Source organism: Ovis aries, chromosome 9, assembly GCF_016772045.2.
Source record: "Ovis aries strain OAR_USU_Benz2616 breed Rambouillet chromosome 9, ARS-UI_Ramb_v3.0, whole genome shotgun sequence".
Lineage (NCBI taxonomy): Eukaryota > Metazoa > Chordata > Mammalia > Artiodactyla > Bovidae > Ovis > Ovis aries.
In genome coordinates this window covers 28,987,923-29,009,086 of record NC_056062.1, presented here as the reverse complement: position 1 = coordinate 29,009,086, position 21,164 = coordinate 28,987,923, and the positions used below count along the sequence as shown (strand labels likewise).

The window sequence follows — 21,164 nt, the reverse complement described above, 5'->3', positions numbered from 1 at the left end:
CAACTCCTCCCTTTGGCAGGGTGAACCTTGGACTACTTTTGTCTTGGGTCCCATTGGCAAATATAGGATGTATATAACCCCCATATAGGATATCACCTCCATTGTATGATGAGGAAACTGAGGTCTAGACTGGGGAAGGGATTTGTACCAGGTCTTAATTTTAAAAGATATTTCTTTATTTGGTTGTGCTGGGTCTTCATTGAGGCACGTGAGATCTTTCATCTTCATTGTGGCACACAGGGTCTTTTAGTTGCAGTATGTAGGATCTAGTTCCCTGACCGGGGATCGAACCCTGATTCCCTGTATCAGGAGCATGGAGTCTTAGCCACTGGACCACCAGGGAAATCCCCGGTCCTACTTTTATAAGACACGAACTCAGGGTCTAATTGTATCTGCTGTCTTCTCGGAAATGCATGGAACACCTTCATAACACAGTTATCAGTTTCACCTCAACCCAGTGTGATGATGAGAACTTTCTGGAGGAGGACATGTGACAACCCTCCTTTTGTCCCAGATGCCCAGCATGGCGTCTGGCACAGAGCAGGACACTGGTTATATTCATGGGATGTAACTGATTTTCATGGGTGCCTCGTGGAAACAGGTTCATTAATTTGGCAACTTACTTTATACTTCCAGCTGGTGTGAGGAGTTTTCTTTAGTTGGTCAAAGGCCTCTTTCATTTCCTTCAGTGGTTCACAGCCTCCTGGCTTTGTGTTTAGGGGCGAACCACGGTGCAGAAGAACTGTGCTGATCCCGTGTGGCATGAACAGGTGGTCTTCAAGGAAATGTTCCCTCCGTTGTGTCGGAGGGTAAAAATCCAGGTGTGGGATGAAGGCAGCATGAATGATATAGTGCTGGCAACCCACTTCATTGACTTGAAGAAAATCTCCAATGAACAGGATGGAGATAAAGGTAAGGCCTCACACGTCTGACTTCAAGGTAGGGTCTCAAAATGGTTCATTTAGAGCTCCTCCTCATCAGAGGAGCAGGCGATGTGTTAGGCACTTACCATCTCTGCGTGGTCTGTGACTTGGTTGGTTTAGGGTAGTGGACAGAGCCAGACTCTAGGAACCATGAGCCTTGTTCCCTGTCCCAGGTCTTCCAGGAATACTGCTGTGTGTTCTTGAGGAAGTCGCTCCCTTTCTCTGGGCTTTATGCTTCCTAACTGGAAAATGAATATTAGATTGGGCCAGAGGTTGGCAAACTGTGGTCCATGGACCACATCTGAACTACCATGTATCTATGTATGGCTCACAAGCTTAGAATGGTTTTACTGTGTTTAAATGGTTCAAAAAAAATGGTTCCCTCAACTACTGATGGAAACTCAAAAGCATGAGCTGACTGCAGAGAGCCAGGGCAAGAATGGAGAGTCCCAGCTAATTCATTGAGTCAGTCCAAAGAGTTTTCATCCTGGATAAAGCTCTTCACAGTAATTCCCCTACATATAAATGAGTTCCATTCCAAGTGTGTGTTCATAAGTCCAATTTGTTGGTGAGTCCAAAAAGTTAGCCTAAGTACCCAGCTAACACAATCAACTATACAGTACTGTACTATAATAGGTTGATAATACTTTTTATACACCTCATACATACATTAAAAAAAAACACAAAAAATAAAACATTTTTAATCTTACAGTACAGTGCCTTGAAAAGTACAGTAGTACAGTACAACAGCTGGCATACAAGGGTTGGCACACATTTGCAACTTTTTGAAAGCTTGCAACTTACATGTTCATATGTAGGGGACTTACTCTATTAGCAAAATCTAAATTAATAGCTGATAATTCTCTAAATATCCCAACCCACCTTCCCTTTATTTAAATCTCAAGAGAATCTTTCTCTGCACTACAAATTTGTATTAATTAATGTATGTATTTGTGTATATGTGTGTGTATACACATTATATTGTAAAAGGCTTGGCTTATGCAGAGAACAAGTTTTACACATTTTTGTGCCCTGCACAAGACTGTCATCATAGAAAGGCCTTAATAAATATATACCTTTTAACTTTCCATGTTGTGGAAATGTTTGCCCTAGATTGCTTTATGTAGAAAGCACATTCTGCCCATCTATAGGATTTCTCAACAAGACATAGAAATGTTTTACGCACAACTTTTCGGAATCACTTTGTTGGGTTCGGGAAGATGTATAGCAATAGTAAAAAGTAGATATCATGGGCTGTAGAATCTTCCTACCTCTTTTAACACAATATCACTACTTCTTAGAATTTATTCAAAGGCAGGATAGAATCTAGTCCATGGAAGAGTGGGGCAGTGGGTGAGGGGATGGAGAGAGGAAGCTTTCAGGTATTAAAATTATTGATAACAATAAAGCATATGGCAACTTTTCATCAATAAGAATTGTTAAGCAAATTATGATACATATTGATTCCAAGGTCAGGAAGATCTCCTGGAGGAGGTTTTGGCAACCCACTCCAGTGTTCTTGCCTGGAAAATCCCTTGGACAGAGGAGCCTGGAGGGCTATAGTCCATACGGCCACAAAAAGTTGGACATGACTGAAGAGATTTAGCACACATGCACTTATTAAGAGTAACAGCTAATATTTTAGAGCATTTCCTAAAGACTTCAGTGAAACACTTAATATTATCTCTTTTAATCCTGATAGATTAGAGTATCCCAAGAGATAATCCTGAGATAGGTACTATTAAGTTAAATCGCTCACTCAGTCGTGTCCGACTCTTTGCGACCCCGTGGACTGTAGCCCACCAGGCTCCTCTGTCCATGGGATTCTCCAGGCAAGAATACTAGAGTGGGTTGCCATGCCCTCCTCCAGGGGATCTTCCCGACCCAGGGATCGAACCCAGGTCTCCTGCATTGCAGGCAGATGCTTTAACCTCTGAGCCACCAGGGAAGCCCCATTTTACAGTTGAGGATACTGAGGCATCAGAAAGTTAAAAGACTTCTCCAAGGTCACACAGCTTGAAATTGGCAGAGCTGAGACTTGAGATCTGAACCCAGGAAGTCAAGCTCAGGGCCACCATCCTGTACTGCCAGTCAAAATGGAACATTCTAGGGATTTCCCTGGCAGTCCAGTGATTAAGACCCTGAGCTTCCGCTGCAGGGGTCCCAGGTTCGATCCCTGGTCCAGGAATGAAGATCTTACATGCTGCAGAAAAGAAAACAAAAGGAACATTTTGTTGCCAAAGAGATGTTTGCACAGACACTTACATTTTCCCAGATGCTATGGATCAAGAAAGGAAGCAACTTATGCTAAGAGTAAGTTAAGATCACCAGGTCTTTTTAGTTCTACGTTTAGAGCACATTTCAGAACATTTACTTCTCTCCATCTCCACTACCATCACCCTGGTCCAAGCTATCCATGTCTTGAATTTTAATGATGAAGGAGTCCTCGAACCAGTGCGCTCACATCCATTCTTATAACCCTTCACATAGCAATCAGAGTGAATTTAAAAACACGCATCTGGGTAGGTCACGTCTTTCCTCAAACTCCTCTAGAATAGTCCATAATCTCTAGGATAAAGACAGACCCACTCACTTCTCCACACTCTTCTCACCCGCTCCCTCTCTGGACTCCAGCCATACTGGCTTTCTCTTCCAGTTCCTTCTGCCTCCAAGCTCCTTTCCAACGCCATATGCTCTCTCCTCTGCCCAGAACCCTCCTCTCTCTGCCTGATTCCTCTCCATGCCACAGCAGCCTGTTCTTCGTCCTTGCAGCACAAGATATAGCTCCTTCATAGCATTTGTAATGTGAATATTTGTTTCATGTTTGTATCTGATTTAATCTCCACTGGGCTTTACGTTTCGTCTCTAAAATGATGCCTGGCACATGTTAGGAGTCCATAAAAGTATGATGAATGAAAATGCATGTCAGCATAGTCTTGCTGAAATTATGGACAAGCCTAAACATATGCATGGAAGAAAGACTAGAAAGAAACATAGCAGAATGCCAATTGTGATGGCATGTTCTTTCTTTCTTTAATTTTATTCTAATTTTGGTTACCGTGCGCAGGCTTTTCTCTCGTTTTGGAGAGCAGGGACTGTTCTGTAGTTGCAGCGCATGGGCTTCTCATCGCAGTGGCTTCCCTTGTCACTGAGCACAGGCTGTAGGCACGTTGTCTTCAGTAGCTGTAGCACACGGGCTCAATAGCTGTGGTGCACGGGCTTAGCTGTTCTGTGGCATGTGGAATCTTCCCAGGCCAGGGATCGAACCAGTGCCCCCTGCATTGCAAGGTGGATTCCTATCCACTGTACCACCAGGGAAGTCCAGGATGTTCTGTTTTGTTTTGTTTTTTGACCGAGCCTCATGGCTTGCAGGATCTCAGTTTCCCAACCAGGGATTGAACCTGGGCCAGGCTGCTGTGGCATGGAGAGGAATCAGGCAGAGAGAGGAGGGTTCTGGGCAGAGGAGAGAGCATATGGCGTTGGAAAGGAGCTTGGAGGCAGAAGGAACTGGAAGAGAAAGCCAGTGCGGCTGGAGTCCAGAATCCTAACCACTAAGGCACCAAGGAACTCCCCATGATGGGATATCTGTAAATATGTTCTCTTGTCTTTTCTTTATACATTTCTAAACAAATGTGTACAACTCTCATCAAGCAGTAACCAGCTTGAAAGCATAACCTGGCAACTAAAGCTTGGGCTCTTTCTAGGCTTCCTGCCCACGTTTGGACCTGCCTGGATTAACCTGTATGGCTCACCCAGGAACCACAGTCTGATGGATGACTACCAGGAACTGAATGAAGGCTTCGGAGAAGGCGTGTCATTCCGGGGCAGGATCTTGGTGGAGATTGCTGTGGAGATCCTCTCGGGAGGGGCACAGGAGTCTAAATTCTCCAAGGCGCTCAAGGAGCTCAAGTTGTCTCCGAAGGACAAAGATGCCAAATCTTCCAAAGGCGCTAGTAAAGACAAGGGTGACAAAGCTGATGATGGCAAAGCCCAGCAGGCTTCAGACAAAACCAACTCAACAGAGGCCGAGGTGGAGCCTTTTGACGTGCCCCCAGAGGTAGGTCTGAGCGCTCTTCCACTGAGACTGTGCCCTGAGCCCAGGGCAGAGACAGCATCTGCCATGGGCCCCCAGAGACCCACAGAGGTGTTGCGCCCCCTGCAAAATGTGTGTTGGCTCAGCCCTGGATTTCGAGGCTGATCCTCTGCCTTTTCCTGCTCACATCATAGCCATCTGCTCTTGTTGCATTCCGTCTGCATCCCCCCAAACACAGATTCCCATGGACACCAAAGTAAAATAAAATTAGAGCACGCTGGAGGAGCTGTTGGGAGTGGGTGGCCGGGTGACGGACTGAACTCTGTCTGGGGCCTGATTGTGTTTAGCTTTGTTAGCTCAGCATGCATTCTGGCTGAGATAATGTGGGATGAGGGATGAAGAGGAGGAAGTGTGGGTGACAAGCAGGGACACAAGAAACCGAGACACCTGCTCCCCTGCCCCACGCCTGTGGGGAAGTCACCGCTGGAGGGAACGGCTGTCATTGCTTGTGACTCGGCAAACAGCAGAGTAGCATCTTCTGGCCCAGTTCTGTGTTAGGGGTGAGAGATCTGGGACCCCAAGGGAAACATAAACCACGGCTAAGCTCTCAGTTTTAAAGTTCAGCAATAGTACCTTGTCACTGCAAACGAAGGCATTTTTGTTGGGTAGATTAGAGCTTGATTCTGACTCTGGGAGGGTGTTTCTCAGGTCAGCCAGACTCTAATTTCAGATGGGGAAGGGATGGGGTGGCTGGTCTCCCAGACCTGTCCATTCCTGCTAGAGACTAGAACACACAGAAGGATTTTTAGTATGTAGGTCAACTTAGCTTCGGAAAAGCCACTTAATTTTACTGCTGGGATTTAATAAATCTGGCTTCTGCCAGAGTGGATGATCCAAAAGAGAGCAAGGCAGAGACTGCAATGTCTCTTTTGCCCAAATCCATGGAAATCACACAGACATTTATGCCACATTCTAATTGTTAGTAATGAGCCATGTGTCCAGTCCACATTGAAACAGGGTTGGGGAATGAATGAGGCTTCACCTTTTAAGGGGAGGATTTTCCAAGAATTTGTGGACATAATTTAAAACTACCACACTAGAGCTTCTACCTTCCCCAGAGCCCCAACAGCTCAGAGTTTGCCCTTACTAACATGATAATATCTATTTTTTGTAGCATCATCTTGTTTAGCTCTCCAGGTTCCCCCAGCTCTAATCACCCTTGTTGCAGCCTTGCTCTCATTGTGAATCTGGACAAATGAGGTCCTATAATGCTGGCTTTTTAAACTCATCGTCAGCATCACCATCAAAGCTTATCTCCCTTCTGTCAAACCTTTGTGTTCATTTTTTTTTTAATTTATTTTTATTTTTTCTTGGTATATAATTGCTTTACAATGTCGTGTTAGTTTCTGCTGTACAACGCTGTGAATCAGCTGTAAGGATACATATATCTCCTCCTTCTTGAGCCTCCCTCCCATTCTTGCCCATCCCATCCCTCTAGGTCATCACAGAGCATGGAGCTGAGCCCCCTGCTTCTTGCTTGCTAGCTATTTTTCACATGGTAGTATATATATATATATATATATATATATATATATATATATCAGTGCTACTCGCTCACTTTGTCCCATCCTCCTCTTCTCCCGTGTCCAGAAGTCCATTCTCTATATCCGCATCTCTATTCCTGCCCTGTGTTCATTTTTAAGTCCTCAGCATTGTTAGGGATAAAAATAGAGCCTGACCGCATGAAATTTATGGTATAGAAGGGGAGATAAGACCTACAAAATAAATGTATAGGAAGTAGAATGTGATAAAGTGCCTTAAGCAGGTAAAGATGAAGTCATATTATCTCCTGGGGTGAGTGCAGTGTAAGGATTAAAATATTGGGCTCCCAAATAAGACAGTTGGGTTTAAGATGTGGCAGTATGGTGCAGCGGTTACCATCCAGTCTCCGGACAAGTATCTGTTTGAGTCTTTGGGCAAGTGATTTAAGCTCCTTGGGTTTATTTCCAATAATAACCTCTACTTCATAGGCTTATAATGATGGTTTAATGAATTAATACAACAAAGTGCTTATTACAAAAGAGCCTGGCACATAGTAGGTGCTCAATTACTATTAGTCATGTTGAGTAACTATGAACAGATATCTTACTCTTTCATGAAACTACAGTTTCTCACCTTTAAATGGAGAGAATAGAAAGATCCCTCTCATAGGATAGTTACAAGGATTACATGAGATAATACAGATCACATTCTTTTTTTTGTAATTTTTGTTTATTTACTTAAAGTGAAAAAATTTGTTGAGGTATAGTTGATTTGCAATACCACGTTATTTTCAGTTGTACAGCATAGTGATCCAGAAATTTTGAGTGAAAGAGAATTGCTTTACAATGCTGTATTGGTCTCTGCCACACATCCACATGAATCGGCCACAGGTATACATGTGTCCCCTTCCTCTTGAGCCTTCCCCCACTTCCCACTCCATCCCACCCCTCCAGGTTGTCAAGAGCACCAGCTGAGCTCCCCGTGTCATACAGCAAATTCCCACTGGCTATCTGTTTTACACTTGGTAGTATGTATGTCTCCATGCTACTCTCTCCATGTCTGACACACAATGAGAGTTCTGTAAACACTGCCACCATTGTTTTTCTAGCTCAGGGCATCAAGGGAGGCTTCCAGAAGAAGAGGCATTTGGGTTGGACTTTGAAGGGTGGATGGGATTAAGACATGAATTATAACCTGTTGAAATACTTGCGGTGACTCCGCTTATGGCATTGGCGTGTGTAGGCTTTATCCTAGGTACTGCACATGGATGATCTCATTCCTTCCCCGTGTAGGTCCTGCTGTGATGCTCATTTCACAGACAAGGAACATGGCACCTGGCTAGCGGACACGGCTTACCCAGTCTACAGCTAGGAAGCAGCAGAGTTGGGATTTAAAGAGGGGGTCACCTGGCCTTGGAAACTGTGGTCCCTCTTCCAGGCTCCATGGCCTCCTTCCCTTCGGGTCTCTGAGTGATTTCTAACCTCCTCCCAGAAAGTAAACTTGACCTCAGGAAGGCATGATAAGGGGCTGGCTTGCAGCCAAGGGACGCAGTGGCGGCAGGCGGGAGCGGCACGTGCTGTGACTAAGAGTCAGCACCTGGCCCCACCCTGTCCCACACTTTCTGGTCAATAGCAACATTTCCTGCTGATGCCAGCAGCACAAGGGGCTTGTGTGTGAAGGAAGAGTCTCAGAAAGAGAGGAGGGGACTGCCCTGGCCATCCAGTGCTCACAACTCTGCTCCTAACGCAGGACGCCTGGCTTTGATCCCTGATTGGGGGGACCAAGATCCCTTATGGCTGGAAAAAAAGAGAGAGAGAGAGAGAGAAAGAGACAGAGTTAAGAGCTCTTGATTGAATGGGGCTCCTAGCCTCTGAAACTGCAGCTGCTGTATTTCCTTCAGTGAACCGTACTGCTCTTTCCGTTGGGCTCAGTAAATCCAAGGGTATAGCCAGAAAGCACAGAATGAAAGCGCCAGCTCATTCAGCCTCCTCATTCAGAAATGCGATGTGTCACCTGGTTTCTGGAACCATCACTCTTTTAACAAGATACATATATCCAGCTTACCTGTAAAATGAAAGGAGATTTGATTGTAAGGTTGAAACTACATCATTGCGAATGGCTGAACTGGGATTTGCAGTGTGTAGGTCCTGGTTCCTGTCAGTCTGATTAGAGTGGAAGTGATTCCTGCCAGTCTGATTAGAGTGGAAGTGATGTACTGTATCAGGCTGCCACCAAGACTCAGGTTTCTATAAATCATCCTGGACCAGGTTGGCCTCACTGATTCAGTTTCCTCCTACTATAAAAAGATCCAGGGCCGTCTAATGTATTTTTTTTTCTTTCTATAGATTGTACCAGAAAAACATGAGGAATTTTTACTCTTTGGAGCATTTTTCGAAGCTACCATGATAGACCGGAGGATCGGAGATAAACCCATTAGCTTTGAAGTTTCTATTGGTAAGTGCAGACAAGCACAGTGCCTGGCACATGGCGTGAACTTTATACCTCTTTCTTAAATGAATGAATCAATGCCTTACATGCAGGTGGTAGCATTCTGTTGGAGGTTTGCACTTCAAGAAGAAATGAATAACTCCTTGTCCACTCTAGAGTCAATATGTAAGGGATAGATTTGTTTTCATAGTTTTAATTAAAAATATATATATAAATAAAAATGGCTGATTCTTGTGGATGTATGGCAGAAACTAACCCAATATTGTAAAGCAATTATCTTCCAATTAAAAATAAGTTAAAATAAAAAGATTGAGAGTATAGTTTGCATCCAGACAGACTTGGACAACTAATCCTGGTTCCCTGACCCTAGGATCACTTAATTTCTCTTGGTCTTGCTTTCTTCATCTATAAAATGGAAATAGTGATAATTCCTTATGAAGCTATGGCAAGAGTTTAATGAATTAATGCACATGACATGCTATGCATATAATAGATGCTATTGTTGTAACTCCCAGCAGTCTTCCTGGACTGATGTGCACCTGGGAAAACCACCCCAAGAAAGAGCATGCCATCAGAGAAAGTCTTGATTTACATTTGGGAAATTTTGGAGCAGAAAAAAATGGAGAAGGAATCCAGTTAATCTGTAACTTAAGTCATTTTTACAAAAAAAAAAAAAAAAAGACGTTAAGATGGTACCTGATGATGGCTTCGTATCTTTGCTAATCTTATTTCTTTGATCTGACCACCATCCTGCCTTCATACTGAGAGCTCATTACTCTGCCCTGGGAAGACATAAGCTCGGATCCTTTCTGCCAAGCAGCCTAATTCTGCTTATTGACATCTGGCCCTTCTCCCCTTGCTACTGGCTCTACAGGTAATTTTGGGAACCTGATTGATGGAGGGTTGCATCACAGGAGTAGGAAGAAGTCAGCGGACTCAGCTGAAGAAGACGCTCTGCCACTGCTGCACGAAGGAGAAGGGGACGCAGCCCATGATGTCGCCATTCCCCTGGTCTCCACCACTCACCCAGAGAAGCCACTCGTGACAGAAGGGAATAGGTAGGAGACACAGCTTCCCTGATGGCTCAGGAAGTAAATGCAATGCAGGAGATGCATGTTTGATCCCTGGGTTGGGAAGACCCCCTGCAGAAGGGAATGGCAACCCACTCTAGTATTCTTGCCTGGAGAATTTCATGGAGAGAGGAGCTCACTGGGTTACAGTCCAGGGGGTCGCAGGGAGTCGGACACGACTGAAGTGACTGAGCACACCCGCACAGGAGCCCCAGGAGGTGAGAGTAGCCAGCATCTCTGACTGTGGAAACGTTACCCATTTCCATGACCGTTTGATTCAGTTCTTCCCTAAGACTAGAAACATTCTTTATCTTAGTTATGGGTGCAAGGTACAGACTAGACCGACAGGATAAATGCCACTCTCCTGAATTCTTATGTTGACAACTCTCCAAATGACACATCCAGTTAATTCATTCAAGGACAGAGTGATGATAATGGCTCTTATTACCATATCTGAAGCTCCCTTTGTCCTATAACTTTGAAGCATAACAAGACAGGAAGGTCAGAAGTTAACATTTCCATCCAAAATCCTATCAACAGTTATTATAGTCATCTGAACACAATGTAAACTCAACTTGGTGGAATTATTTATTACATCATTTCTCATCTTAGTTTGGGCACAAACTGAAGAACTCAAAAATGCTTCTTAGCCATGAAAAAAGGCCGTTTCAGAAAACAGCTGGGGCTCCTACGTGCACCCTTAATGATCTTTAACCCACATGATGTTTCAACCTGCAGAGAGAAGTGAAATTATAGAACTTTGTCTGAAGACAGTGATGTTAACCAAGTGTCTTATGAGAAAGGAAAGCCACATGTAGTGAGAGTCTTCTGTGTTCTGAGCTTTGTGCTAGGAGTAAAAAGAATATGATCTCATGGGATTGTCATAAGAGAACATTGCTCATTACATGTGAAGGGATTAGAATCACATCGCTAGTTCTCATCAGTCTCTACACTTCTCGATCTAGACAGTCTCTCTGGGCACGAACCCAGGGCTTACTGACCACTGTTAGAATAATAAGAACTCTCACACCTGTTTCCCCAGACGGCCTTCTTCCTGAGCAGCAGATCTAAACAACTCTACTTGGGTGTCCCCAAGCTAGTCATCAGACTCATCATCTTCACAGGCCACTTTTCCCCTTTTCCTATCTTTCCCATCTCAGAGACTGGTCCTACCACTCACTGCATTCTCAGCCACAAATTGGAAATCCGTCAATCGTCGTCTTTTCCCTTCTTACCCACATCCAATCAGTGAGGAAGTCTGGTCAATTCTAGTTCTCAAGTGTGTGCCCTGTTGCCATTTCTTTAATTTAGTCAATTGGTATCTTTGGCATAAGTTATTTTAAACACCTCTTACTTGGCTTGGACCCGCATCAAGAAAATCACCAAGCTATCCATCTGAACTCCCCACTCCCCCAGTTTGACATTACCCATTGGCTGCTTGTGGTTTTTTAAAAATAAATAATTAATTTGGGGCATTGCTGGGTTGTTTGCTGCTGTACACAGGCTTTCTCTAGTTGCAACAAGCAGGGGTTGCTCTCTAGTTGAGGTTCGAGGGCTTCTCATTGCAGTGGCTTCTCTTGTTGCAGAGTGTAGGCTCGAGGGCGTGTGGGCTTCATTAGTTGCGACTCGAAGCTTCTAGAGTGTGGGCTCAGTAGTTGTTGCACATGGGCTCAGTTGCCCGGTGGCATGTGGAATCTTCCCAGACCAGGGATCAAACCTGTGCCCCCTTCATTGGCAGGCAGATTCCTGACCATTGGACCGCCAGGGAAGTCCTGCCTGTGCCTTTCAGGATTAATCTCAGGGGCCATATTTTGTTAATTTGATCCCCATTCACTTTTTTACAATAAACTCCGGCCATTCCCCAAATTCCACCAGTCCTCCAGTGCCATTCCCCAGATGAATCCTGCCGTTTGCTCTGTCTGGACCCTGGAACATGTTCTTGCCTCTGCCAGGCCATAAGCGCCATCCTCAGAATGGCTAGGTGCCATCACCTTTCAAGAGTAAGTTCAAGTTCCCTTCCCTGAATCCCAAGGCTGATTTGGACTTCTCCACTCAGCTCCATCAAACACTGTTCACACTGCATTCAGCTGTTTTTATTCGTCTGTCTCTCTATTAGATGGTGAGCAGTCAGAGGGCAAAGGACGGTGTCTTGTTCACCTTTGTATCTGTTCATCTCCGCACCGGGCATGTAGTAGATACTCGTACCTGTTTCTGAATGAGCTAAAGAAATGCTATAACTGAGTTGGGCACCGGATACCATGGGGGTAGAGAGTGGGAAGGGGAGGAGGTGAAGAGTTGGCAAAGGTCACAACAAAAGTGACACCCAGAGAGCGAGAATGAGTTTAAGGATGGAAAGCGATTGTCTGGGACAAAGTAGGAAGGAGTAAGTGAAAATAACCCTGGGTGTGTGTCCTCTCGTTTCTGGGCATGGCTGCACATTTTCTAAACCCTGTCTCTCCCATGGACCACCTTCTTTGGGGTCTTTTTTGGCCCCCTGGCAGCCATGCTTGATGGCCCATCCTCCCTTACATGCACCAAAAAGGACCCTAAACTTCCCCATCCTTTAATGGTTTCTCTGTCCAGTGTCAAACCTTAGGACATCACTGAGCAGGATCTGCAGCTCTGGGAGGCTTTTCTGAGGCTCTCAGTGGCACTCTGCATCCTTTCTCTGGGACCAGGCAGTGAAAACATCCCCACCTTGTTAGACTAGCCCATTGCTGATAGTGGTGGTAATATCAGGAGATGTAGGGTGGGAAGGGCTTAAAGGGAGATGAGGGCTCTACAGAATCCTTCAGTGGACCACACATTAGTACTAACCAGCTCACTCAAAGAGACCAAAATAAGTCATGCTGATGTTTGGGGGTTTTCTGTATATTTCTGTCACTATGTTGAAGCTCTATCCACATAGTGGTAAGCCAAGAATGGCAGCATCTGAATTAGAAGATTCTATAATAGAATATACCCCCAACACACTTGTGCATGCCCACACACACACATGCCTGTGCACCCACAGTGTCCACACCCATGAGCACAGATACACACATGTGCACACACACACGTGCAACTTATTTGCCTGTTGCCTCCATTGAAATACCACCTTATAAGGAGTGGTTTAGCCTGACACTTGAAGCATCACCTTGGGTTTGCTCTGGGCTTTCCAGTTTCCTAAAGCATGTGCATTTACATATAATTTACATCGGGGGCTGGAGTGCAAGAATGAGACTGGAGCACAAGCCCAGAGTCAGATCATCATTTGATTCTCAGGGTTCCAGCCTACCCTTGCTCAGACTCACAAGGCTGATTGATGGCACATCAGGGCAGCCATTCAAACTGTTAGGCTTCTCTTCCCACTGGCAACGTGGTACCCTCCCATCTGCTGCTCTCCTTCTGCATGGTCATTTGCCGGAGAAAATACCGCATCCTAAGCCCTGTCGATCCAGTAAGACCTGGAGGACCTGGGAGCCAAAGACACAGAGGCTCTGAACACCGTTAGCACAAAATCATCCAGACCAAAGAAACCTTGGGACAGAGCACAGCATCGAGTAGGAATTTATTTAGCTGCAGGATTCTCAGTGCCATCATCTGTTTTTTATTTTTATTTGAGTATAATTACTTTGCCTGGAGACTCCCATGGACAGCGAAGCCTGGTGGGCTACAGTCCATGGGTTGCAGCAAGTTGGACACAACTGAAGCGGCTTCACATGCACATAGTTGCTTTACAATGTTGGGTTAGTTTCTTCCGTGTAGAAAAGTAAATTAGTTATACATATACACATATGCCCTCTTTTTAAGATTTCCTTCCCACGCTGCTCAGTGTGGTGTGGCAGCCCGGATGAGAGAGGGGTTGTGGGGAGAATGGATCCATGTATATGTGTGACTGAGGCCCTTCACTGTTCGCCTGAAACTATCACAACTTTGTTAATCGGCTTTGTGCTAAGTTATTTCAGTCGTGTCCAACTCCTGCAGCTCTATGGACTGTAGCCTCCAGGCTCCTCTGTCCATGCAGCTCTCCAGACAAGAATACTGGAGTGGGTTGCCATGCCCTCCTCCAGGGGGATCTTCCCGACCCAGGGGTCGAACGCTTGTCTCTTACATCTCCTGCATTGACAGGCGGGTTCTCTACCACTAGTGCTGCCAATACAAAATGAAAAGTTCAAAAGGAAAAATAAAGATTTCTTTCCCACTTATGTCCTCACAGAGCACTGAGTAGAGTTCCCTGTGCTATATGTAAGTTCTGATCAGTTACCTATTTTGATCATAATAGTGTATATATGCAGTCCCAGTCTCCCGATTCATCCCACCCCCGCTTCCCTCATCGGTATCCAGGAGTTTGTTCTCTACGTTTGTGTCTCTATTTCTGCTTTGCAAATACGTTCATCTCTGTCAGTTCTAGACTCCACATATGAGCCTTATTATACGACATTTGTTTTTCTCAGTGCCAGCATTTTTAACAAGATAAAGGAAAGAGCAGTTTCTGACCTTCCTTATTTGTTAAGTTTTATTTTGTTCCCCTGCTGTAATCATAACCTCAGTTTCTGCCAAGGACTTATTTGGCTTCTCTTCTGAATGGTTGCCTGCTGGTTTGTTTTCTGCAGAACAGACCACAGAGCATCTTTGCTAACTTTATGGCCTCTAGAAGAAACTTAGGTTGAAGAGCTAAAAAGAACAACCATGCGTTCTTTCAGGCTGAAGTCCTCTGTAGCTTTTGGAATGGAAACAAAGCTCTCTTTTTCACTCTCCCTCCACCCAACCTCTAGAAGCTCATGTCTCCTAACACTGTCCACATTTATTAGGGCCCCTGTCCAACCAATGCCCATGAGAAGAAATGTGCTCTTGCCTGCGTTCCATGTTTCTCTTCACACCCAGATGTTTGTGGGAAAATTACAGGGGGCTGGGGGCAGAACTGGGTAAGAATGTAGCTGTCATTAAGCAGGGAACTTCAACCTTTGGCTGCATCTCTCCCATCTTACCTGCGTCCACATCCACATCCTTGGGAACTGAATTCTACCAGTTAGTCCCTTCTTTTCTGTCTTCAGTCTCATCCTCTGAACTATCTTTTTCTCACCATCATTTAAGCATATCCAACCGTCACCATCAACCATTCTCTTTGGCTCCATGTCTCCCCTTCCAGCTACTTTGCCATCTCTCTGGTCCTTTCTTAGTGAAGTGGGTTCCCGATCAATATATTATTGGCACCAAGGCCCAGCAACAACAAACATTGGATGGATGGATGGATGGATGGAAGCCATGGAATGTTGGAGTTGAGTTTGAAGCACATGACTTTATCCTTATTAATATTATTACCTTCTTACAATTCTCTAGTGATTTCAGTTTATAAAATACATTCACCTCTGTTATCTCAGTTGATCCTTACACAGTCCGTTCTTAGCATATAGAATTAAAGGGAAAGGAAAATGTTAGTTTTTCTCCCTTCTCTCAATGAGAAAGAGAATTTTTCCTTGAAGAGGGCTTGCCAATTAAATCCTGCCTTCTGGTGATCATTCTAAGCTTTGCCCTGGGTCAGAGTGGTAGCCATTACTGCCTCTTCATTGTAGCCATATAACTGTTCATTGCTTAGCGTTCATGGATCCCAAAATAGAGGCTAAGAGTGGAATTAATAGTGTGACTATTTTGTCACCATCCTTTCCCCAGTCCACTCAGGATGTATGGAACATGAACATGTGACTGGAATTGCCTGAAAAACACTGATTGCCGACTAACTTCCAGACCTAATGTGTTTTCCCAGGAATTACAACTATTTGCCATTTGAGGCCAAGAAGCCCTGTGTCTACTTCGTCAGTTCTTGGGGAGACCAGACGTTTAGGCTGCATTGGTCCAACATGCTGGAGAAGATGGCAGACTTCCTGGTAGGTGACTCTGATGGGTGATGGATTCAAATATTGGGAAGCTGGAGGCAAAGGGGATCTTTTCCCACCCAGAAGAGGGTCTTGGCCTCAGTTTAAATACCGAAGAATTGAGGCCTCTGCATTTGGATGACGCATGGCTCCTGCCATGTGAACCCAGGGAAATGAGAATACGTTTTGCAAAATTCCTCACCTTTAAATCAAGCTCTCCAAATTCAAATCCCTGCTCTGCTTCTACCTGTTATAGCACCTAGTATGATCCATGCTAAGTCATTTCAGTCGTGTCCAACTCTTTGTGACCCTGTGGACTGTAGCCCACCAGGCTCCTCTGTCCATGGGATTCTCCAGGCAAGAATACTGGAGTGGGTTGCCATGCCCTCCTCCAGGGGATCTTCCCCACCCAGGGATACAGCTCGCCTATCTTAAGTCTCTTGCATTGGCAGGTGGGCTCTTTACCACAAGCGCCACCTGGAAGGCCCATAAAACCTAAGGGTAGACAATTTTCCTCATCTGCAAAGGTCAGGGGATGGACAGCATTCTCACAAAATTGATAGATCTTAATTTCAACTAGTGTAAAATCCTAAGTCTTTACCAAAGTAGATAATTCCCTCCAAAGTCAAGCCCTGCCACCTCTCTGGCCCTGTCTCTCACAAGCTCCTCCTCCTTACTTTACTCCAAGCACAGTGGTCTCCTTTCAGGTCTCAAAGAAACCAGGCTCCTTTGTGCCTCCTAGCCACCTCCATGCTCTTCCCTCCGCCTGGGCTGCTGTTCCTCATCATGTTTCTCCAAGGAAGCCCAGTCAGCCTCCATAGCTCAGGTTTGAGCAGTTCCTCAGAGAAGCTTTTTGACGTTTCCTCTAATCCTCTCCCATCATATCTTATTCCTTTCCTTCAGAATTATTTGAGGAATTGAATGTGTGAAAGTATTCAAAACAGTGTGCACGCATACTCCATTGCTAAGTCGTGTCCAGCTCTTTGTGACCCCATGGACTGTAGCCCACCAGACTCCTCTGTCCATGGGATTCTCCAGGCAAGAACACTGAAATGGGTTGCCATTTCCTCCTCCAGAGATCTCCCTGGCCCAAGGATCGAACTCCTGTCTCCTGCATTGGCAGGCAAATTCTTTACCACTGAACCACCTGGGAAGCCCATTTAAAATAGCACCTACATGCAATAAATGTACGCTATCCCACCTAAGCCCCTGGGGGTAAAGAAAACCAGGGAACATGCTGCTTCGGTATCTTGCACCTTCCCTTTGTGATTCCTCTCACATATCCCTTTCCAGCTCACATAACTCATGGACAGTGTCCTCTCTTGCCTCTTTCCTTTTCGAAACAAAATATGGGCTGAATATAATTTCTGTGAATGTTAGAATCAGTGTCTCCACAACAAAGTTTCATTCCCATCTCTCATCCCTCCACCTCTGTGGTTTGTTTTCAGGAAGAAGGTATAGAGGAAGTAAAAGAACTGATTAAGATTTCAGAGGAAGCCCCAGAAGAGAAAATGAAGATGGTGCTCAGTGACTTTATCAATCAAAGCAGGTACTGGAGAGACAGATGGCATCCGGGGAGCTGAGCTGTATGGAATCAGCTTTTACTTACCTTAGAAAATAGTCAATTTTACATGTAGTCAAATGAACATTGAGTATTGTTACATCCGTCTTAATTTTGTTCAGTAATTTAGCTGCTGTGGGCTCACTATTGCTTTCTGATACTTAACTAAAACATAAAGCAAAGGAAAAAAAGGAAGAGGGAAGAAAAGGAAGACTTACTGCAGAGATTCTTTCTGAAACAAGAAAATTGCTAGCAGTGTTAGTGTCTGGCATGCTTCTCTGCATTTGGTAGGTGCTCAGCAACTATTTGGGCTTCCCAGGTGGCGCTAGTAAGAAAGAACCTGCCTGCCAATGCAGGAGACTTAAGAGATGTGGATTCGAAACCTGGCTCAGGAAGATCCCTTAGAGGAGGGCATGGCAACTCGCTTCAGTATGCTTGCCTGGGAAATCCCATGGACAGAGGAGCCTGCTGGGCTAGTCCAGAGAGTTGGACACAACTGAAGCAAGTTAGCACACATGCAACAACTATTTGGCAACTGGATGGTGGCGGTGGTGGTTTAGTTGTTAAGTTGTACTTGAGTTGTGTGACCCTATAGACACCAGCCCATCAGGCTCCTCTGTCCATGGGATTTCCCAGGCAAGAATCCTGGAGTGGGTTGCCGTTTCCTTCTCCAGGGGATCTTCCTGACCCAGAGACTGAGCCTGCATCTCCTGCAGTGCAAGTGGATTCTTTACTGCTGAGCAACCAGGGATTCCAGTCAGATGGATAAATTGTATCAAATGCTGCTTAACAGAATTTTTTGTATGCCACATTAATAAGCACCAATTAATGACTCTTACTCCAAGAGGTAGACAGTATAATAAAAAAATGAGTAGGGTATGTTAATTACCAATTGCAGAGTAACAAATAACCCTCAAATTTAAGTGACTAAAACATATTTATTATTTCACAATTTCTTGGGTCAAGAATGTAGATGTGGCTTAGTCGGGTCCTTTGCTCAGAACCTATCCCAGGCTGCACTCAAGGCATTGACTAAGGCTACAGTTATCTCAGGGCTCAGCCTGGAAGGACTCACTTCCCAGATCACTCATGTGGTCATTTGCAGAATTCAGTTCTTTATAAACTGTTGGATTGAGGAGTATTGAGAACTGCAGCTCCCTGCCAGCTATTGTTTAGAGGTCATCCTCAATTCCTTGCCATATGGGTCTCTCCACGCTACCTCTCACAACCTGGCAACTGACTTCATCAGAGTGTGAGACAGAGGAGTCAGAGAGGACATGCCAGCAAGCTGGACATCATGGTCTTTTATAATCTAATCTTGGATGTGACATCCCATCAGTTTTGATGGGTTCTGTCAGAAACCAATCCCTGGGACTAATGTATATTCAAAGGGGAGGAATCATATGATGGCAAGAATAGCAGGAGGTGGGGACCATCTTAGAGGCTGCCTCCCTTAAAGGAAACAACTTGGATTAACTCTTGAAATGAATCAGTCAATACTTGAGCAACAGTGAAAATTTGTCACAATAGAATGAATGGAAAAGGAGTGGCATTTCATTTGATGGAAAGAAAAAAAAAAACAAACAAATAGACAGCAGATAGCTAAATTCCTGTGTTCGCTTTGCAAGTTTTGTCTTTCCTAATCTCTCAACTACCCGAGCATTTTACTTTTTTTAAAAAAAGGAAGAAAGCGGAGAAATAAATATGTATTTTTTATATCTTGATTTGTCTTCTGTTTTTCACAGAAGCAATATGAATCAGTGCTACTCCTGCTGTGAGCTAAGTGCCACCTGCAATTCCCTTGAAGTATCTTTTAAAAGCTTCATGGTCATTTTTAGAAATTGTGGGCAAATTAATAGCTGGAAAATTTTTCTTTACTAGGAGGTTGCTTGATGCGATAATCATTCCTTTCTTTTCTGCAAGTTTAAAACCAACTGAAAAATATACATGCGGGTCAGACAGAGATCAGACATTTGTTTTATATTTGGTAAATAGGGATTTAAGAAAGCAGTTTGGACCTGAGGTCAAGGAGGCTTTGTGGTTCCCCCCAACCTGTTGGCAGTTGAGCAGCCTGACTTTGGGGCTTCCCCCTAGAAGGACCAGACCACCTGCCATGTGGAAGTGAGGAGCCTGCCCACACCCCACAGTTGGCTGGGTCTAAAAGATGAAGAATGATCAGAGTCATGAGCCAAAGTCATCTACCCCCATTCTGAGGGGAAAATAAGCTATTTCTCCCCCTGTGTGGAAGGGAGAGAGATTAGAAGCGTTCATCATGGTTCTTAGAGCTGATCCGTGCTGGGAGTGGAACGGATTCCTTCTGCCTCTAGGAAAGAAAGGTAGACATGTGACAAGACGCCTTCCTCAAAATAGAATCCTTTTATTCTTCTTTAAAATTTAGAGAATTTCTGGCAAAGCTTCAACTGCCACTAGGCAGAGCTTCTGTGTGGGACCCCGAGCTGGGAGGTTCAGCATCTTACCCCCGTTTTGTTCCTTTGTAATTGATTCTTTTCATCACAAAAGTACTACATGCTCATCTCACAACGACAACAAAACCCAGGATGGGTAGGGTAAAAATGTTCTCAGTTCTCTCTTCAGTCCCACTCAGAGAGCAGAATTTGATTGGTCTTTCTGGGTTTTTTCCTGTGCATTTGCAAACATACACATTCATAAGAATGCTCTATTTCTTACAAATATTGCACACTTTGTTCAGCACCTCGCTTTTTCACTCAACAGTGTATCACCAGCATCTTTCTACAGCGGTAACTAATAGTTGACCCCACTGTTTAGTCATGTGATATGTATCATGTAGTATTTAACTAGCCCCTGATATTTTTGTTCTGATCTATTTTGCTACTATAAATGGTGCTACAATAAACATTACTGTATAAACATCTCTTTTGCAAGAACTTTCAGTTATTTTTAAAGGATAGAATTCTAGTATAATTTTTGGATCAAATTATATGGACATTTATATATTGATAAGTGCTGTCAAATTACCTCCTAAACATTATAATAATTAACACTCTCCTATCGTAATAGAGGAGAATGACTTTTTCCTCTCGAATATTTTCAATCTTGAATACTATCCAGTTTTTAATAAGTGAAAATGGCATAAATTTTAATTTACATTTAAATTATTGCTGATGAAGGCAATATTTTATTTTCCCACGTTTAAAGCCATTTCTAGTTCATCGCACTCATAACCTTTTTCTACTGAGCACATCGTTAACTTCATCTCTCAAACTGTTACTGTTCAGTCCTTTGTATATTTTTAAAAATATGAGGACATAGCCCAGTTTTGAAACTAAAATATTTGCTTGACATACAACTTTTTAGGAACCTTTTGGTGTGTGTTAAATTTGTAAAATAAAGGAATTGCAAAATAACTGCATTATTTTGGGTTTGCTCTTATGAACTTGTATCAGTTCAGTTCAGTTCAGTCACTCAGTCATGTCTGACTCTTTGTGACCCCGTGAACCGCAGCACCGCAGGCCTCCCTGTCCATCACCAACTCCTGGAGTCCACCCAAACCCATGTCCATTGAGTCGGTGATGCCATCCAACCATCTCATCCTCTGTTGTCCCCTTTCCTCCTGCCCCCAATCCCTCCCAGCATCAGGGTCTTTTCAAATGACTCAGCTCTTCTCATCAGGTGGCCAAAGTATTGGAGTTTCAGCTTCAACATCAGTTCCTCCAATGAACACCCAGGATTGATCTCCTTTAGGATGGACTG

At 44.3% G+C, this 21,164-nt stretch overlaps 1 protein-coding gene across 4 annotated transcripts in view; it reads left to right on the top strand.

Moving 5' to 3' along the window:
* FER1L6 (fer-1 like family member 6) overlaps positions 1-21,164 on the top strand; it is a 173,180-nt gene that overhangs the window by 58,971 nt on the left and 93,045 nt on the right. For all 4 annotated transcript variants that reach the window (XM_027972915.3, XM_042254149.2, XM_042254150.2 and 1 more), the window contains 6 exons: positions 720-912; positions 4,628-4,980; positions 8,844-8,952; positions 9,821-10,004; positions 15,763-15,883; positions 17,320-17,420. In XM_027972915.3, coding sequence (XP_027828716.2) covers positions 720-912; positions 4,628-4,980; positions 8,844-8,952; positions 9,821-10,004; positions 15,763-15,883; positions 17,320-17,420 — 1,061 coding nt within the window. The remainder of the gene's footprint in view (positions 1-719; positions 913-4,627; positions 4,981-8,843; positions 8,953-9,820; positions 10,005-15,762; positions 15,884-17,319; positions 17,421-21,164) is intronic.